The sequence below is a fragment of the Salvelinus fontinalis genome, chromosome 28 (assembly GCF_029448725.1).
Source record: "Salvelinus fontinalis isolate EN_2023a chromosome 28, ASM2944872v1, whole genome shotgun sequence".
Taxonomy (NCBI): Eukaryota; Metazoa; Chordata; class Actinopteri; order Salmoniformes; family Salmonidae; genus Salvelinus; species Salvelinus fontinalis.
In genome coordinates this window covers 15,442,730-15,461,410 of record NC_074692.1, presented here as the reverse complement: position 1 = coordinate 15,461,410, position 18,681 = coordinate 15,442,730, and the positions used below count along the sequence as shown (strand labels likewise).

General features: G+C 44.9%; 1 protein-coding gene across 2 annotated transcripts in view; it reads left to right on the top strand.

Moving 5' to 3' along the window:
• Positions 1-18,681, top strand: part of LOC129826254 (protein turtle homolog A-like) — a 36,878-nt gene that overhangs the window by 15,585 nt on the left and 2,612 nt on the right. For both annotated transcript variants that reach the window (XM_055886782.1, XM_055886781.1), the window contains exons 4-19: positions 5,738-5,884; positions 6,794-6,945; positions 7,073-7,190; positions 9,526-9,667; positions 10,183-10,328; positions 10,440-10,582; positions 10,678-10,818; positions 12,139-12,255; positions 12,359-12,509; positions 12,626-12,737; positions 12,839-13,014; positions 13,126-13,364; positions 13,539-13,623; positions 13,870-14,040; positions 14,789-14,825; positions 15,094-18,657. In XM_055886782.1, the coding sequence (XP_055742757.1) occupies positions 5,738-5,884; positions 6,794-6,945; positions 7,073-7,190; positions 9,526-9,667; positions 10,183-10,328; positions 10,440-10,582; positions 10,678-10,818; positions 12,139-12,255; positions 12,359-12,509; positions 12,626-12,737; positions 12,839-13,014; positions 13,126-13,364; positions 13,539-13,623; positions 13,870-14,040; positions 14,789-14,825; positions 15,094-18,657 (5,641 nt within the window). The remainder of the gene's footprint in view (positions 1-5,737; positions 5,885-6,793; positions 6,946-7,072; positions 7,191-9,525; positions 9,668-10,182; positions 10,329-10,439; positions 10,583-10,677; positions 10,819-12,138; positions 12,256-12,358; positions 12,510-12,625; positions 12,738-12,838; positions 13,015-13,125; positions 13,365-13,538; positions 13,624-13,869; positions 14,041-14,788; positions 14,826-15,093; positions 18,658-18,681) is intronic.

The window sequence follows — 18,681 nt, the reverse complement described above, 5'->3', positions numbered from 1 at the left end:
TTGATTCATTATGTAGAATTCACTTAAAAAGGTTTAAACTGATGCATCATGTTAGTATGCAAGTAAAGAGGTTGGACTTGCCTGAATGAGCCCCAAAATATGCTGCATATATTTTGGAAAGTCAATCTAACTGTGAATCATTTACCAGCACATCATGTGTGGAATACAGAAGGGATTATGAGAGAACTCACATGTGCATGAACATATACACATGGTGATTTCTAAGTCATGTTTTAGTAAGTGTCAAATACAGTGTTGTTAAAAACAGCAATGACACACTGACACACTTTCGTGCTCTGTCACAGACCATGGTTGACTAGATTGCATGTTCTCTTGATTCAGGCAATGGCAGGTCATGCTGAAGTTGGCCAAGTTGTCTGAGTGCTGAAGTTTGGATGTGTCAAGCAGTGGCTTGAACATGTGAGCAGGGGTTAACACAGTCGGACAGAGTGTGAGTGACAGAGTTACCTGTAATCTTTTGACAAAGAGCTATTCATAAGAGGGTTAAAGTGATTAGGGGAGAGGAGGATTGAAGAGAGACATTTTGGAGGAAGAGAGGGGATGGGCTGCCAGGGGCTGGGGTCCAGCCCCAGACTTATGATTGTATTCAAATCAAAACACATCCCACAATGCACCACTGCCTTAAACACATACGGAACAGACAAAGAACAACAAAACTGAGGCCTCTCAGAATGATCTGTCTTCCTCCATAGGTGTCACTGTTATTGTAGCATATGAAATTCTGTATCCCCGCGCATTACAACATTCCATTTTTTTGTCAATTATATATTTTTTTACCCTTTTTTCTCCCCAATGTCATGGTATTAAATTGGTAGTTACAGTCTTGTTTCATCGCTGCAAATCCCGTACGGACTCAGGAGAGGCAAAGGTCGAGCCGTGCGTCCCCCGAAACACAAACCAACCAAGCCGCACTGCTTCTTGACACAATGCCCATCCAACCCGGAAGCCAGCCGCACTAATATGTCGGAGGAAACACCGTACACCTGGCGACCTTGTCAGCGTGCACTGCACCCGGCCCGCCACAGGAGTCACTAGTGCGCGATGGGACAAGGACATCTCTGCCGGCCAAACCCTCCCCTAACCCGGACGTCGCTGGGCCAATTGTGCGCCGCCCCATGGGTCTCCCGGTTGTGGCCGGCTGCGACAGAGCCTGGACTCGAACCCAGAATATCTAGTGGCACAGCTAGCACTGCGAGGTCACTAGAATTATGTGGGTAAAATTAATATGATTTTAACACTAGTTTCAATTAAGTAAGCATGGGAGCACAGTGATTTGAAATACAATGCAGTACACCACAGAGAGAGTCCTTGTATATTAAAACCCCCAGGCCATGGTTACATAAAAACGGTTGTCAGAGTACAGGCTAGCCAGTTCTCTGGCAGTGCAGTGAGCGGTGCAGCTCAGAAAGAGCTGAGTGATTTTTAACCTGCCACCCAGTAGGGGAGAACCTGACTCTGGCTAATGTGAAGAGGGTGGTATGTTTTAGAGATGTGGGTGGATTATAGTGTTTCTATTTTGCACCCTTCACTGCACACCACCCAGAATAGAAGCTCATTTAAAGGTAGACTGGAGCCGTCATGTGATATCTGGGGGTGGAAAAGCAGTGAGGAGAACAGACAAGAGAAAGCAGCAGCTATTGTTTCTCTGGATCTGTGTTGTGTAGAGACTAGTGTAGAGGACCTCTAGACATTGTGCTAATGCAGACGAAGGGGGAGTGATCAATGTCTCTGCTGGAGTGTTGCAGGCTCACTGAGGTCATAGAGGTCTCTCACTCATTGGTAGCAGTCGGTGAATTATTGATCAAAATTCCCTCCATAACCTCTCATTGTATTCCTTGTGGAATGCAGCGATGGGACACTTAACCGTTTTGATCAATACTTGGTCATCTTTGATTAGTATTCAGATCCCCATATTTTTGTTTTGAGTTGGGATGGATTGGAAATTCTCCACAGTTTAAATTTGGAACATATTTTAAATAATGTGGTAGAGACCTGTCTGTCCATCTTAACAAAAGCAATCATTGACAGGGCACATATTTATTTGTATATTATCCTAATTGTATTTTTATGAATGGAAGCAATTTTTACCATGGCTAGAAAATAAATATTCAAATTCAAATTAAACTGCATTTGTCACTCTATGTCAAGGGCTATTGTCTGACCACAGATTCAAATGAAAACAGTCTTTCTCTCTCTCACTCTCTTTCCATTTCACACTGTTTTACCAATCACAAGCCATTTACCCATTCTTTAAATCCAAACAGGTTTTCTTCCACGTGTCATTTTTCAAATCACAGGCACAAACCCCTGTCATCGACCCTCCCTTCCCAGTGTTTTGCCGCCGTCGCTCCCCGTTGCTACAGCAACTGAATTCAAATTTAAACGCCCAGCCTGGGGTATTCTTGGTTTCATCACTATGGTAACCTGAGAGAATTACGAGGGGTGGTGTGGGAAGGGGGTTGCAGTCCCTTTGTAGTGATGGACAGGCAGGAGGGGAGCAAGAAATGGTTAAGTGTTTGATGGTCAAATGAGAAATTCCCCATTGGTAAGCCAGTTGGCACTACATACTAGCACTCGCTTGCATTTGGATTTAATTAGCCATTAAAAATTCCATGGTTTGTGTTTGTTTCTTAACCATTCTTAGAGGTACTGGAAATCTTAATGAGCTTAAAATATCCCGCAATATTTAGCCACACAGGGATGTGGTGTGAGAAAGAGTCTGTGTGGTGTTGCACATGAAAGTATTTTTCCTCCAGTTCACTCACTAGGTGTAGAATCAATTCCATTGCTGTTTGGGGAAAAGCCTACATAGGAAATAGGCAGCTCAGGGAGGATCCCTCACTTTGAGATATCAGCCAGTGGATGAAGTCTTTCATACACCTGTTATCATTTCAGCACACATTTCCTCTCTCTGAGTGCTCTGTCAGTTCTCCTGGTAACACTGACCTAGGATTAAAGGGACCTTTTTATGGAAGCACAAACTGAACGCCGCCCAGTAAGGGTTGGGTCTGTGTTTAAGCAGATCAATCCCTGCCTCGGCAAGCACACCTTACTATTAACCAAAGCAACAGCCACAGTCAGGAATGTGGGGTCAATTGTTAGTCACTATAATTCCTTTTTAAACACAGTGTGGTGTTTCACCCTGCACCCTGTGGGTGCATAATTAATCACAAGGCTACCTCTGTTCACTGCTGTCTGAAGGGAAAACATCCTGGAAAGCTGAATAGGGTTGCTATTGGGTTTTCCTCTGACGTTTTTTGGCATAATTTTAAGGTTGACATGAATTCAATAAATCTCTGTCATACAACACCCTGGAGAGATGACCGCAAGAGCTGAACTACAAGATTGTGTGGTGAAAAGATTCAATGATGAGGGTGCTACTCTGTTTCTTTTCTCATGGTTATTCAATGAACAGACCAGGTTTCAAATAGGGGCTTTTTACACATTGTGTTGTCAATCATAGGATTTAGTGTACAAGGTGCCTACAGTCTTTTATCCAGATTCTGTAGGCTCTAGAGTTCGATTGGTTATCTATTATAATTGCTTACTACAGAGGCTTATAAAGCCTAAGCATTTATCAGACCTAATCATATTCCTTGTCAGGGTTGATTGGTCCAACTTTTTCACCTTGAAAAATATGTGTAGCCCTTTCCACTCACAGCCACTGTCATCCCATATACGGGTTGTAAATGGCAGATTTTTGTCATTGATAAGCGCCTAAGTTGGAATGCAGTGGTTGTACAGTAACATGCTATACATGATATAGGTGGTTTTTGACTGACAGCCGTAATAAATTTGAGCACCGCGCCCGACAAGAAGATGCCCCCATCCCTCCCGCTAATTGGGCTACTTTTGCACATTTGTTGTTGTCTGAGTGAGGGAAATGAGGGAACCAGTTACAAGGATGACATGCGTTATACCCTGGGTTATCCTGAACAGAATGAGACTATGTTTCTCTGAAGTGCATTTTGAAAGCCTAACACTGTAAGATCGTATTTTATAACTTAGCTAGCCATGTTGGCAATAGAACAATCTTTCAAATGATGCCCACCTGACCCAACTTTAAAACGATTTATAACAACCAACAGTGTGATGGTGGGGACACAGGGCTGTTTTCCAAACAAAAAACTACAAGTGTGCTTGCTTAAATTCCTCAATTCGTTCAAATTCCTTCACCTTATAGTTGAAGGGTCTTTCATTGAGTCATAAAAGTGCAGTGAAATGACTTAAGAGCTGTGCAGAGGGGTGTGGCCACTTGGAGACACCAGTTAGACCTTTCACTCAAACCCTCTAAATCGTTTTTTCTTATCTTGCACCTACTCCAAAATTACAATTAATATTTGTATTATGTTACTGAGTATTTTCAGATTTCATCATTGACAAATGCTGTGAAAAGTTTTTGGATTCAGTCTCGTGTCAGGTGAACTGTTGTGTCCTTACCTTTGGTCTGATAATTTCCCTATACTATTGCTCAGCCTGGTCTCATAGACTAGAAGTAACATAGTAAATTAAAATCCAGGACACTCAAATTAGTATGATATGTTGTGTTTAGTATGGTAAGGCAAAAATGGAAGTAGGGTGGTTGGTCAGGGTGAATGGGTGTATAACGTGAACATTTAGCAACCCAAAGGTTGCGTGTTCAAATTTCATCACAGACAACATTAGCATTTAGGCTAATTAGCATCTTTGCAACTACTTAGCATGTTAGCTAACCCTTCCCTTAACCTTAAGTCTATTTCCTGTTTTTAGAAGCCATGCACTTTCTCCTCTGCTCATATAAAGCTACACACGTTATTACAGTTATAGGTAACTGATTGGGTAGGCCTGCATTTGTTTTGTTCTCAGGGGATGCATGAGGTTTCTCTGTGACTGCTCTGTTTATTTTCAAACTGCTTGGCAGTTGCCTGCTAAGTGCATGTGTTTTCCCCTGATGTACTGTACTATACACATCCTCTATCATTTAAAACCCTGCATTTGGGAGAAAAAAAATTATAATTGAGAGACAGAATAAAAGGGTGGGTACCCTGAAAACCAGGCTTCAGTCACCAGGCAACCACTAGATCATGTTTCAAAGTTGAAAGAAAAAGAGAGGGGTGTGAGTGAGAAATAGAGAGACGTGGGGTGTCTTCCGCTCTCTGTGTTTGTTTCTCTCTGCCATATGCTCCTCCACGATAAATAAAAACAGGTGGTACATTTCATAAGAAATCTTGACATTTTGACATTGGTAGGAGCTTCTCTCTATATGTTGATCTTGGTACCAAACTGCCTTCTGCACTCTTCGTATTGTAAACAACAAGAGGTCTAAATAACATAGTAAAGCTTCCTCAACTATAATCTTGCTTTACTTGTCACAAGTGAATCATGTGTTTGCACTTCCCTAACCCAAGGTCTCTGGCTTCTCTTGAAATTGTATTATCTCCCTGCCATTTTTCTCATTCCATTCAGCAGACCAAAAAGCCCCGAGTCCAAACCTCTTTGGGAATGGATGTAATGCATAATTGAATATTTGATACTAACAGCAAACTTTATGGGACAGCATAGTTAATGTCCTCTTGAACCTAGCTGAAAACCCATGAGGTTGGACTTTGACTGTGGCCTTTTGTGAAACTGGATGCCTGTGTCCTCTGCTTGGTAAGCCCTCTGTTTGCATGTGCTGCCTCTGCAGTCTGGTTGTGTGTTCTGACGCTGGGGGCTCCCTGTCTCTCTCTGTGCCCAGGCCGTGTGTCTCTGACCCGGGGGGCCTCGCTGCTGGTGGAGGGGCTGAGCCTGGAGGACGAGGGCTGGTTCGAGTGTCGCATCCTGCTCCTGGACCGCACCACCGACGAGTTCCGCAATGGCACCTGGACCTTCCTCTCCATCACAGGTGCAGCTCAGTGGGACTCTGTGGCAGTCAGAGGAACTGGACTAGCGCTTACAGGACAGGAAATCCTCCAGCTGCTTACAACCATCAATGTTTCCCTTTAAAATATCCTCAGCATGAGGCTGGAGCATGACAGTCCCTCTCCTGTTTATCTTCCTATGGAGTCTTATTGCGGTGTGTGAGCTGTTGTTGCATAATGCTCAGTGTTTTACACAGTGCTCACGTCTCATCTTTGTCTGGTTCTGCTGTTCACTGTGGGATGACGTTGAAACAGGAGTGTCTGTTAGGAGCCACAGGGGACGTAGACACAGTGCATGTGACCTCACCAGGATAGTGGGGGCTAAAGGGAAAACAGTGATTTGTGTTGCAGTTTCTCTTGTCCTGGATCATCTCTCCCCCTACTGTCACTCTCTCTTTCTCTTGTCCTGGATCTTCTCTCCACCTACTGTCACTCTCTCTTTCTCTTGTCCTGGATCATCTCTCCCCTACTGTCACTCTCTCTTTCTCTTGTCCTGGATCATCTCTCCCCTACTGTCACTCTCTCTTTCTCTTGTCCTGGATCAACTCTCCACCTACTGTCACTCTCTCCTTCTCTCATTTTCCTATTCTGTTTTTCCCATCCACACTGACATCAAAACACATGCCACTCCAATTTACTATCTACCTCCCATTCTCTCTTTCTTTCCATTTGTCTTTTTTTCTGTCTCCTTCATGCATCAAATAGGATATCATCAGGGCAAGTATTGTGTTATTTCCAAGTAATGCACAAAGGCCATGGCTAGCTTACAGATGTAGCAATAACAGAATTCATAGTTTGCCATTCGTTATCTAATTGTTACACATTAGTTAATTAACTAGCTAGCTAATTGTGATACATTTGTTAAAAGATCATCAATTGTTCCTCTATTACAGCCCCACCTGTATTTATCAAGACTCCGCCTACCTTTGTAGAAGTCTTGCAAGGGGATTCCCTGGCCCTCAGCTGTGGTGCCCATGGCAATCCTCGACCAACTGTTATATGGCATAAAGATGAGACCCCAATTGAGAAACATGAAAAGATGGCGGTATGTAAAAAAAAAAAAAAAAACGTATGTTTTCTGTTGTTGGATGAAGTTGTTGGTTATGTTTTAAAGCATCTCTCTCTCTCGCTCTCTCTCTCGCGCTCTCTCTCTTGCTCTCTCTCTCGCTCAGGTACTCAATGGCACCTTGTCTTTGGCCACCGTCACCAGAGAGACATCAGGAATGTATAAATGTCAGGTGTCCAACTCGGAAGGGAATCTGACCCATACTACCCAGCTGCAGGTCAAAGGTCAGAGTCTGACTATTTTTTAACCATCTGGGAGAGGCAGAAAGGTCCTCCCTCTGCTGACACTTCAGCTCAGTTAGTGCAACCTTTCGGTTACTGACGCAACGCTATTAACCGCTAGGCTACCAAAAAGTTATATCAGCATAAACACAATGTTCTATCTGCAATCCAATAACAAGCCTGAACAAATACAGATGGACCATTCAAAACATACTGTATGTCTTTGCCATCTCACTCTAAGTATGGACTAGGCTAGTCTAACCAGCAATAATGGCACACAAGCAAAAAAACAACACTGTCAAAAATCTTAAAGTAAATGATGTTGTCACATCGTTGTTCAGTGATTGCAGTAGTTGGTCTGATAATCATAATACATTTCTTAATGTATTTGATGATGTGTTCTGACTCTATCTGGGTAAAATAGTGTTATTCTATCTTTTATGTATGAAAATAACAGTTTTCTTAAAAACGGAACATGTCTAATTCAGAAGTGTCAGATAGAACGTTATGGCTAAACCCAGATTGACATTTCAGAGCCATACGGTTTTATCTGCTTTTGCAACCCACTAAAATGTTTCAGTATTTTGATACTCTGTACTCTAGGTACCTTTATGGACGAAGACCTTAATGGGTTATGAAAGAAGCATTCACTACAAAACTGTTCTGAGATCTGGGATGTGAAAACTGGGATGCTCAATATCTCAGAACTATGCTTTGCGCAGATAAAACCTTATAGTCCCAAGGTCACGACCTGTTTTGTAACATGATACACTATGAAACACTGCCAGACAGATGCACACTCTGGTAATAGACTAGTTTTTCATGCACAAATGTTTCCTTGAGAAATACTGCACCAAACACCTTAGATTACAGGTGTCAAACTCATTCCACGGGGGGCCGAGTGTCTGCGGCTTTTCGCTCCTCCCTTATACTTGATTGATGAATTAACATCACTAATTAGTTAGGAACTCCCCACACCTGGTTGTCTAGGGCTTTATTGAAAGGAAAAACCAAAAACCTGCAGACACTAGGCCCTCGGTGGAATGAGTTTGACACCCCTGCCTTAGCTAGATTTAAAATAGACAGATTTCTTGATTCGTTTTAGATTAATTCTGACTATTTTGAGGAAGTGGTAGTGGCTGTTTTGTTGTTACCGTGCCTCAAGAGGGAAAAACAACTCTTACTGCCAGGGTATGATAAAGTGAACATAACAGCCACATTAAACCACACCACCAAGACTCAAATCTTAGTTTTTTCTTAAAGGAAATATATTCATATTTGTTTCATTAGTCCACTGTTGATATAGTCCCAAAATGTTTAGCATGTCAGCAGTCAAGAAGCTAATGCCATATTTACGTGCTAGTCAGAACGCGGAAACATTTCCGAATAGCTATTTTTTGTAGGTTAGTCAGTTAAGAACAAATTCTTATTTACAATGACGGCCTACTCCGGCCAAACCCTAACCCGGACGACAAACCCTAATTATGCGCCGCTCTATGGGACTCCCAATCACAGCCGGTTGTGATACAGCCTGGAAACGAACCAGGGTCTGTAGTGACGCCTCTAGCGCTGAGATGCAATGACTTAGACCGCTGCGCCACTCGGGTGCCCAAAAGATTGCTAACTGGATCAAGGCGACACGTGTATAACTGCAACACGGTTACAGTTATAGCGGCAGGTAGCCTAGTGGTTAGAGCGTTGGGCCAGTAACTGAAAGGTTGCTGGATCGAATCCCTGAGCTGACATGGTAAAAATCGTTCTGCCCCTGAACAAGGCAGTTAACCCAATTAAATAAATGTACATTTGATTATTTTAAACCAGTCAGAAATGTCTGAGTTTCTTAGTTCCGAAGAGCACGTGAAGGCGGCAAAAATGTAACTTGCCACATCATCACGATGATGCGTTTTGCATCAAATGATGTGTTTTGCATCATATGATGATGTGGCAAGTGACACTTTGCTTTTTGAACATCCAAATTCTTGAAAACTGCTGACATGCAAAACATTTTGGGACTGTATCAACAGTGGACTAATGAAAAAAATACCAAAAGATAGTCTTTGAGTGGATTTGTCCTTTAATGAGCAGCAGAAAAACAAATGCGGGAATCTCTCTTTAAGAATAGCTAATAGAGTTCAGATCAGAGCTACTGTCATACTGCCATCTAGTGGTGTATGGTCTATAAATGCACTGCCCTTGTCACATCAAATCGTGATCTGACTGTGAAGCTTTTATTTGGCATGAGAATAACTGTATCATTACGGTTAATCAGTTGAATCACTTGTTTTACAGCCAGATAAAAGCACATGCAGTAACTGAAAATCTCCCAAATTCAAAATAGGTCCTCCACTCATCATTATCGCCCCAGAGGACACCACCCTCAACATATCACAGGATGCAGTTCTACAGTGCCAAGCTGAGGCCTATCCGTCCAACCTCACCTATGAGTGGTGGAAACAGGGACAGAATGTCTACCATATAGAGTGAGTTGACTACAACACAAACACACACAAAAAACACAAACTATAGTAGCTACAGGGATATGTGAGAATCATACTGCACTCTTAGAAAAAAAGGTGCTATCTAGGTTCTAAAAGGGTTCTTTGCCTGTCCCCATAGGAAAACCCTTTGAAGAACACTTTTTGCTTCCAGCTAGAACCGCTTTGGTTCTAGGTAGAACCCTTTCCACAGAGGGTTCTACATAGAACCCAAAAGGGTTCTGCCTGAAACCAAAAAGGGTTCTCTTATGGGGACAGCCGAAGAACTCTTTTTGAACCCTTTTTTCTTATGTTGTGCATTTATGTTTTCAAGCATTGATTCCATGTAATCGTACAAAGCCATTGGCACTACAATTCAGGTTAATTGGATTGTTAGTAAATCAGTTAAATACCGGAAGCAGCATTGTCACCACAGGTAATCCCTAGACAATGGTGCATAATGCAACTAAGAAGATACTAACTCAAGGCCGGGTTGTGATGTGTGTGTGTTTTGTCCTCAGGTATCTTAAGACACGTGTGAAGATCCTAGTGGACGGCACACTCCTCATCCCTAGTCTTGTCCCAGAGGACACTGGGAATTACACCTGTATACCAACCAATGGGCTGATGACCTCACCCTCTGCCTCAGCACACCTCAAAGTCAAACGTAAGAATTGTGGTTGACTATGGCTATGCATGTCTTGATTTCCTGGCTTGTGTGTTTTAGTCCATCTCTGGGAGAGTGACTTACTGTATCTACTTCCTCTATCTCTCTTAGACCCTGCCAGGGTGGGCCGGATGCCCAGGGAGACGTATCTACCTACGGGCATGGGAGGAGTCATCTTCTGCCCAGTCCAGGCTGAGCCCCCCATGATCTTTGTCAACTGGACCAAAGATGGGAACAACTTAAACCTTGACAATGTAGGCAATCAGGGCAACATGAATCTTATCACACAACCATTAATCTCTGTTGTATTTCATATTTGTTTTTTCTCCTTCTGTCTTTGCCTGCTCAGTTCCCTGGCTGGTTGGTGAACGCCGAGGGCTCTGTGTTTATAGCCACAGCTAATGACAATGCAGTGGGTATGTACACCTGTACTGCCTATAACAGCTACGGGACCATGGGCCAGTCTGAACCCACTAAGGTTATCCTGCAGGTAAGGCTGTACCCCAGGCCTCTGTTCCCTGGTTATGGATTACAGTGCTACCTGTAAATGTGTACACAAAAAAAGGTACCGAATTGTACTTAAAGGGTTACAAACGCTTGTCACTGTAGGTACCCTATAAGGTACCATTAGTTATAGGTATATAGTCAAATCCTTGCTGTTCGTACTACTAAGCTAACATATGGAATTGTTTTAAGATGGTCATACCATGGATTATTTAGCGATTTGATTTCGAATTTTAGGAACTCTTTAGGTATAAAACAAATATATTTAAAAACAATTTGATAAAATTTTGAATGTGGCCTTTACTACTAAGCCCATAGCATTGAATAACACATTCAGAAATGGCAAAAAGACAGTAAAAAATCTATCATAAGCAGTAAGGTTTTGACATGTCTGTCCTATATCTAGGAGATATAAGAAATCTCAGGAAATATGTATACAGTACCAGTCAAAAGTTTGGACACACTTACTTATTCCAGGGTTTTTCTTTATTTTTACTATTTTCAGCATTGTAGAATAATAGTGAAAACATCAAAACTATGAAATAGCACATATGGAATCTTGTAGTAACCAAAAAAGTTAAACAAATCAAAATATATTTTATATTTCAAATTCTTCAAACCCTTTGCCTTGATGACAGCTTTGCACACTCTTGGCATTCTCTCAACCAGCTTCACCTGGAATGCTTTCCCAACACTCTTGAAGGTGTTCACTTGCTGAGCACTTGTTGGCTGCTTTTCCTTCACTCTGTGGTCCAACTCATCCCAAACCAATTGGGTTGAGGTCGGGTGATTGTGGAGGCTAGGTCATCTGATGCAGCACTCCATCATAGATGGGATGGCGTATCGCTGCAGAATGCTGTGGTAGTTATGCTGGTTAAGTGTGGAGTGCTGCATCAGATGAAGTGACTTTGAACGGGATATGGTAATAGGTGCCAGGCGCATCGGTTTGTGTCAAGAACTGCAGCACTGCTGGCTTTTTCACTCTCAACAGTTGCCCATGTATATTAAGAATGGTCCACCACCAAAAGCACATCCAGCCAACTTGACATAACTGTGGGAAGCATTGGAGTCAACATGGGCCATCATCCCTGTGGAACGCTTTCGACACCTTGTAGAGTCCATGCCCTGACGAATTGAGGCTTTTCTGAAGGCAAAGGGGGGGAACTCAATATTAGGAAGGTGTTCTTAATGTTTGGTATACTGTGTATCTCCTGTGTATCTGAAGGTTATGCGTATTTTGATATTTTTGTACCCCAGGGAACATTTTTCTGAGAGTGTATAGACTTAAAACTCTCTCCCTCTGCAGGACCCACCCTCATTCTCGGTGTCCCCTCGTGCTGAGTACCTGCAGGAGGTGGGCGGGGAGCTGGTCATCCCCTGTGAAGCTGATGGAGACCCCTCTCCCAATATCACCTGGAGCAAGGTGAGGTGTCCCTGATAGACATTGCTGAAGGAACCCCAGAAATCATAGCCCTCTCTCTCTCTCTACTTACGCTATCTCTACATGTTGTCCCTTTCATTTGTAGGTTGGTCCCATTCCTCGCTCCCCGTACACTGTTCTGTCCAATGGCTCCCTCCTCTTGAAGCCTCTCAGCAAAGATCATCAGGGGGGCTGGGAGTGCCTCGCCACCAACCGTGTGGCCACCGTCGGCACTGCCACTGTGGTCTTGGTGCTGGGTGAGTGCCCACTGCATGGAGCAACATGGTACAAGACATGCTATACTATTTACGTAGACACTGGTGTGTACAGTTCCGCTGGTGTATTCTCATTGTTCTCCTCATCTTTCTCCCAGGCACCAGCCCTCATGCTGCCTCATCTGTATCAGTCAGTACTGGGATGAACCAGGCCAATGTGTCCTGGGAACCTGGCTTTGATGGAGGATACACCCAGAAGTTCACTGTCTGGTTAGTAACTCATCTCAATGTTTATCAGAATGAGACTCAACTCAACACTGCTCTCTGGAACATGGTGGTTGAATCTCTTTGTTCCTCCCTCTTGCCCCCAGGGTCAAGCAGACTTCCAGAGGGAAACATGAGTGGGGATCTATCTCCGTGCCCACTTCCAAGTCCCACCTGTTGGTGACAGGGCTGCTGGCTGGCACCAGCTACCAGTTCAGTGTCCTTTCTCAGAACAAACTGGGCTCCGGACCCTTCAGTGAAATTACCTCTGTCAGGACGCAGGGTCAGTACAAATTTTAACTGACAAAGTACTCCTTAATTTGTCTGTATTGGACATTTATCTACATTTTTACTGTATGTACAAGTCTGATCTTATCCTGTCTCACTTTCACAGCCCTGCCAACATATCCACCGACAGTGGTAACCAGTCTACCAACTCTCAACCCTCCCTTGTTCCTGTCAGCCAATCGGACAGTGCTGGGGATTGTCCTGCAGTGGTATCCTCCTGAGTCCCAGGCCACACTACTCACTGGGTATGTCCTCCAGGCTCGGAGGGACAGAGGCCAATGGGTCATTCTCAACAGTGCTGTGAAGACCAACCAGAGTGAACTACTGGTGCAAGGATTACTGAGGGTGAGAGGCGATGATAATTTTGGACCTTGGCAGAATGAATGAAGACACTGACTATTTGATAAATGAGGTGTAATGAACAGTAATCTGAAGGCTATGACCTCCAAACTCTAATGTGTTTTCAGATACGTTGCCCAGAATTGTGGCTACTAAACAGTTGTCCTTCTCCCCTCTCAGGACTGCATTTATGATCTGAGATTGATGTCTCGCAGCAACAAACTACTGAGTGAGCCCAGTGAGTCTGTCAATGTGAACACCACAGGTTAGTATCATTACTGTACAGCCAGCTGTGATCAACTGCATGATGGAAACACTGTTTAGGTTCATAAATCCTAGACTAAACATTCCTAAATATTATGTAGCAGGTATATCAATTGTGCTTGATAATAATCAATGGTCATGACACTTGTCATTATGTTGATAAATGTATTGCGTAGGTATTTCCGACAACAGCTGTCTACGCTGTTGGTAGTGTATTACTCAGACACTGTGCCTGGTATGGTTGCAGGGATGGCGATGTACCCTGTCCGGCCAAGCTTCTTGGAGTTTGTCCCAGAGCCCCTATTGGCTGGTGTGTTGGGTGGAGTGTGCTTCCTGTTCGTGGCAATCATCCTCTCCTTGGTGACAGCCTATGTTATGAGTCACAGAAGAGCCCATCGGCGCAGGAAGAGGAGAGATGGTAAAGACTGTTGTATCCTAACATTTTTCTGATACTAAGACAGAGAATTTCAAGCTTTTGTTTTATTAGAAGTTATCTTTAAGAAAGTATTTTCAAAGCCTACTAAGTTGGAGTTCCAAAGCCTTGGTGACTGGAGCAACTCTTTGTAACTGTCAAGTGGTTCCTTTGCATGCTATGCATGTTAATCTACACTGAGTATACAAATATTAAGAACACCTGCTCTTTCAATGACAGACTGACCAGGTGAATCCAGGTGAAAGCTATGATCCCTTATTGATGTCACTTGTTAAATCCAAATCAATCAGTGTAGATGAAGGGGAGGAAGAAGAAGGATTTTTAAGCTTTAAGACAATTGAGACATGTATTATGTGTGTGCCATTCAGAGGGTGAATGGGCAAGACAAAAGATTTAAGCGCCTTTGAACGGGGTATGGTAGTAGGTGACAGGCACACTGGTTTGTGTCAAGAACTGCAATGCTGCTGGGTTTTTCACACTACAGTTTCCCGTGTGTATCAAGAATGGTCCACCGCCCAAAGGACATCCAGCCAACTTGACACAACTGTGGGAAGCATTGAAGTCAACATGGGCCAGCATCCCTGTGGAACGCTTTTGACACCTTGTAGAGTCCATGCCCCGACGAATTGTATACTCAGTGTATTTCAGTTGACAGCGTTTCTTTTCATCCCATCTATTTGTTTATTTTACATGTGCCATTGTTTGACCTTTTCACCCTTCCCCACCTTTTTAGATCAACCCTCTGCCTTCCAGAAGAGTCTTTCTCCAGAGTAAGTTCCCATCCTTACCAGCATGTTTTCCTCATTGCATTGGCTGTCTTCTCACCAACCCATGTTTCATTATTGTGCATTTTTTTGAGAATCATTGCAAATGAATGTGTATTTATTTGATCTGCTACTCATAACAACCATAACTATTTGTATCCACTGAATGCATCCTTACATATGGTTCTTCTAAGCTTGAGACAATAATGTAATAATGCATTAACCTGTACTGTTTAACTCATCTCTCCTCCTTTATGACTCTTCTCTTCCTCAGAGCTCGCTCGCCTTCTGACAGCCCCGACAGCATCCTGAAGATCAAGTTTTGTCCTACCCTGTCTTTCTTCCCCAACTCCTCGTCTTCCCAGGCTGATCGTTCCTCCTTCAATAAAGGCAGCCGTGGAGAGTACCAGGACCAGCGCAGGCAGCTCCTGTCCAGCTCTACTCCCCCACCACATTACACCCTCTTTGAGAGCCACCTGGGGGGTAAGGACCCCTCACCCTCTGCTCTGGAGTCCATCTTAAGAGGCCCAGATGGACGTTTCATTGTCCAACCCCTGCCAGAGGCGCCTACTCTTTCCAACATGAAGACAGTCTTCCTACAAACCCAAACCAATAGGGGAGGCAGCGGCACAGGGAGCAACCGGACATCTTTCAGAGACTCTCCAAAGTCCAGCAGTCTGAGCTCTGAGAGGGGAGAGGGAAAGGATTCCCCCCTGACAGTGGAGGTTACAGAACTCAGCAAGCCCCCTGCCTCCCCGGGCAGAGTGAGGGCAATGGCCAGGAACTTCTCCCGTCACGGCTGCTTCTACTCTGATGACGAGCAGGGCTTCTCAGAGGCTCTGCTGGAGAGAGCCAGTTTCCACTCCGATAGGAGTGAGAAGAGAGTCTGTGACTCCCTGAAAAGATACCGATCTGGGCACCCAGAGGACATTTTCCCCAGCCTGGGCAGGACAGCCAGACTGCTGGAGATGGACAGGCATCACCTAGCAGATTACCAACCCATGGAGAGAGAGAGCCAGCTGACTAACGCCAGCACACTGGTCTCACAGATTGACACAAGTGAACAAAAGCAGGATAACCTCAGAGAGTGTCTGCAGCTGGCCAAAGAGAGGGAGATGATGGAAAGGGAGCTGGATAACTATACTGCCAGCCAGAGGGAAAGGGAGTGGCAGAAAGAGGAGAACCAGCTTGAAAAGGCAACAAGCCCTAACAGAGAACTGGGCAGTCCAGGGGATGAGGATCCTATATGGAAGCCACAGGACATTACCTTACGTCCCAAAGCCCACCAGGCGTCCGGGCAGACCCATCAGCTGTCGGACTATAGGAGGGCCTGCTACTTTGGGAACACCAGCAGCCCAATGGACCGGCTCCCTTCCTCCTACATCCAATGGGACATCAGCCCAGTCACCTCTATCAGCAGCCTTGTCCCAGTGCAGAGCCCCTTAGAGAGCACCACACCAAGATCCCAACATCCTCACCAACGTCATGCTGGGCTGGCCATGGAGGACTCACTACATGTGGACTGCTCACGCTGCCCAGTCACTCAATGCACCTCTCCATCTCAGCTCTCCCCTACCTCAGAAAGCCCACCTATCAGTCAAGGAACAGAGAGAAACATAGGCAGAGCCAGGTCAAGGAGTCCTGACAGAACTGTAGAAAAAGAGCAGGACATGTATCGTAGAAGGTCTATGGTTGAGGAGGGCTGGAGGGAGACAAAACAGTCAGGGGGAGGTGCCTTAAAGCCAAGATCGTCCTTTGCTTATGGTACACAGCATCTGGAGCCAACAGCTGAAAGATCTGTTTCAGCAGAGCGAGTGAGGGCCACAAGTTCTGGCCAGCCTTACCCAGGCACTGCACCATATAGTCTGTCTGAGAGAACAGAGACAATGGATGATAGGGAGAGATTAAATCAAATTCCCTCTGGTTACTCTACCTTGCCATATGAGCTCCACAAAGCAGGGGCCAAAGGGAAAGTGAGAGGTGATCAAATTGGGGATGACCCTCGGAGTTCACTTTCAAACCCTGATCAGGAGAGAGAGGGAGTCAGGGCACGCTCCAGAAGGAGTGATAGGGCTCTTTTTAGTGACAGCCCCAGTCAAATTTCCCCCTTAACTCTTCTGGAAGCGTGTGAGAGCGATCAGTCCCAGTTCTCTGCTGCCAGAATAACAGAGTCTTTCAAGAATAAGCCGGCAACCCAGGCACCCAAAATGTCCCCACTGCAGACAAGTGCAATTCTGGAGTATTTGAGCCTCCCGGGTTTCATTGAGATGAGTGTGGACAACTCTGGGGATGAATCTGAACTCACAGACACTGCTTGCAAAAGCGTAGAGCCACAGACAGAGACGTCTCTGGAAGGTAAGCCAGACGTGGTTCCAAAAAACTGGGATGTGCAGGAGAAGCTAGAGAAAAGTTCAAGCCAAAACACAGTTTCTTTTTTAGAAAACAGACACTTTGTTGGTCCAGCAGGAACTTCAAAGGCAACTGAGAAGCCAGACTATAGATACTCTCTGCAAGTGCAAGCAAGAGATTCAAGCCACAGCGCTGCGATTCCAGACAGGTCAAAAAAACTAGCACCCGGGTCAGAATACACAGGGAATTATCGTTATTATGAGCAGTCACAACCACTTATTAGTCAAAAGACCACATGCTTAGAGAGACCACCAACGAGAATTGGTTTAAGTCCAGCCCAGACGTTGGCTAGTGCAGCTAAAAGCATGGCAGAAGTTGTGTTTAAACACACTAATACATTTGCAGGGAAACCAGAGTCAGCTTCAGAACAATCCCAAAGACTTCATTCTCAGGGCAACAGGACTAATAAAATAGCCTCTAGGATCTATCAACACCCTGCACCGTTCATCAAGAAATCTCTGAGTATTGGCCCATGCAGAACACTTTCAGGCATGGGACAGCCTCGTCCATTCATAAAAAAGTCCATCAGCTTAGGGTCACAGAAATGGGAGCATTTTGAAAGACCAAGGACTTATGTCTCAGAGAAATGTTACTGGGATGAGTTCCCAAACCCAGACGTCCGGGTCAAATCGTATAGTTTAGGACGCACCCCTCCATCCTCCTTCTCCAGACCAGACCCCTCGTGGCGGGAAGGGGTCCAGTTTAGACAACCGAGTGTAGGAAGCTTGGAGAAGCCTCTGAATGCTGACAGATCCTTGGAGAGGCCTCGGTATGACAGATCCCTAGCCAGCTCTTCCTATACCTACCTCAGCCCCTCCATGTACCCACCAAGACAACCCCCAGTCTCTGTTAGACGAGACTTATCAGATCCATGTAGACAGGCCAGTGCTTATCCTGATGCCGCCACGTCGCCTATCACATATCAGGATGCTCTGAGGTCTGTAGAGCAAAGATATGTCTCTATGAACTCCTCAATACCCCAGTACCTACCTAGACTAGACCAGTACCTACCCAGACTAGACCAGTACCCACCCAGACCAGACCAGTACACACCCAGACCAGGCATGAGGGGAGACTACCCCAGACCAATGGAGTCCAAGAGGGGCCAACCGAGGCCCAACCTGCCCCGGATGTATAGCTGGCCTTCACCCTACCGGGGTGGCCCTTTCCTAGCCAGGGATGTAGACAGTCATAGAGAGGCAGAGAGAGGGACAGGGAAGGGGGCAGGGGCTGAGGCAGAGATGAGAGACAACAGAGAAGGAGGGAGGGCCAGTTATGCCAGTCAGAGCAGTGGGAGAGGTAGCGTTGGCCTCCTCCGTCAGTCCCTCTCTATCACTCCCATCCTTCTCAGCTCCCCGGAGACAACAGAGGAAAGTGAGACACAGAGACACAGAGCTGAGATGGATCTACGTGAGTGGAGAAAAAAAAGGTGAAACTACCGCACCAGTCCAAC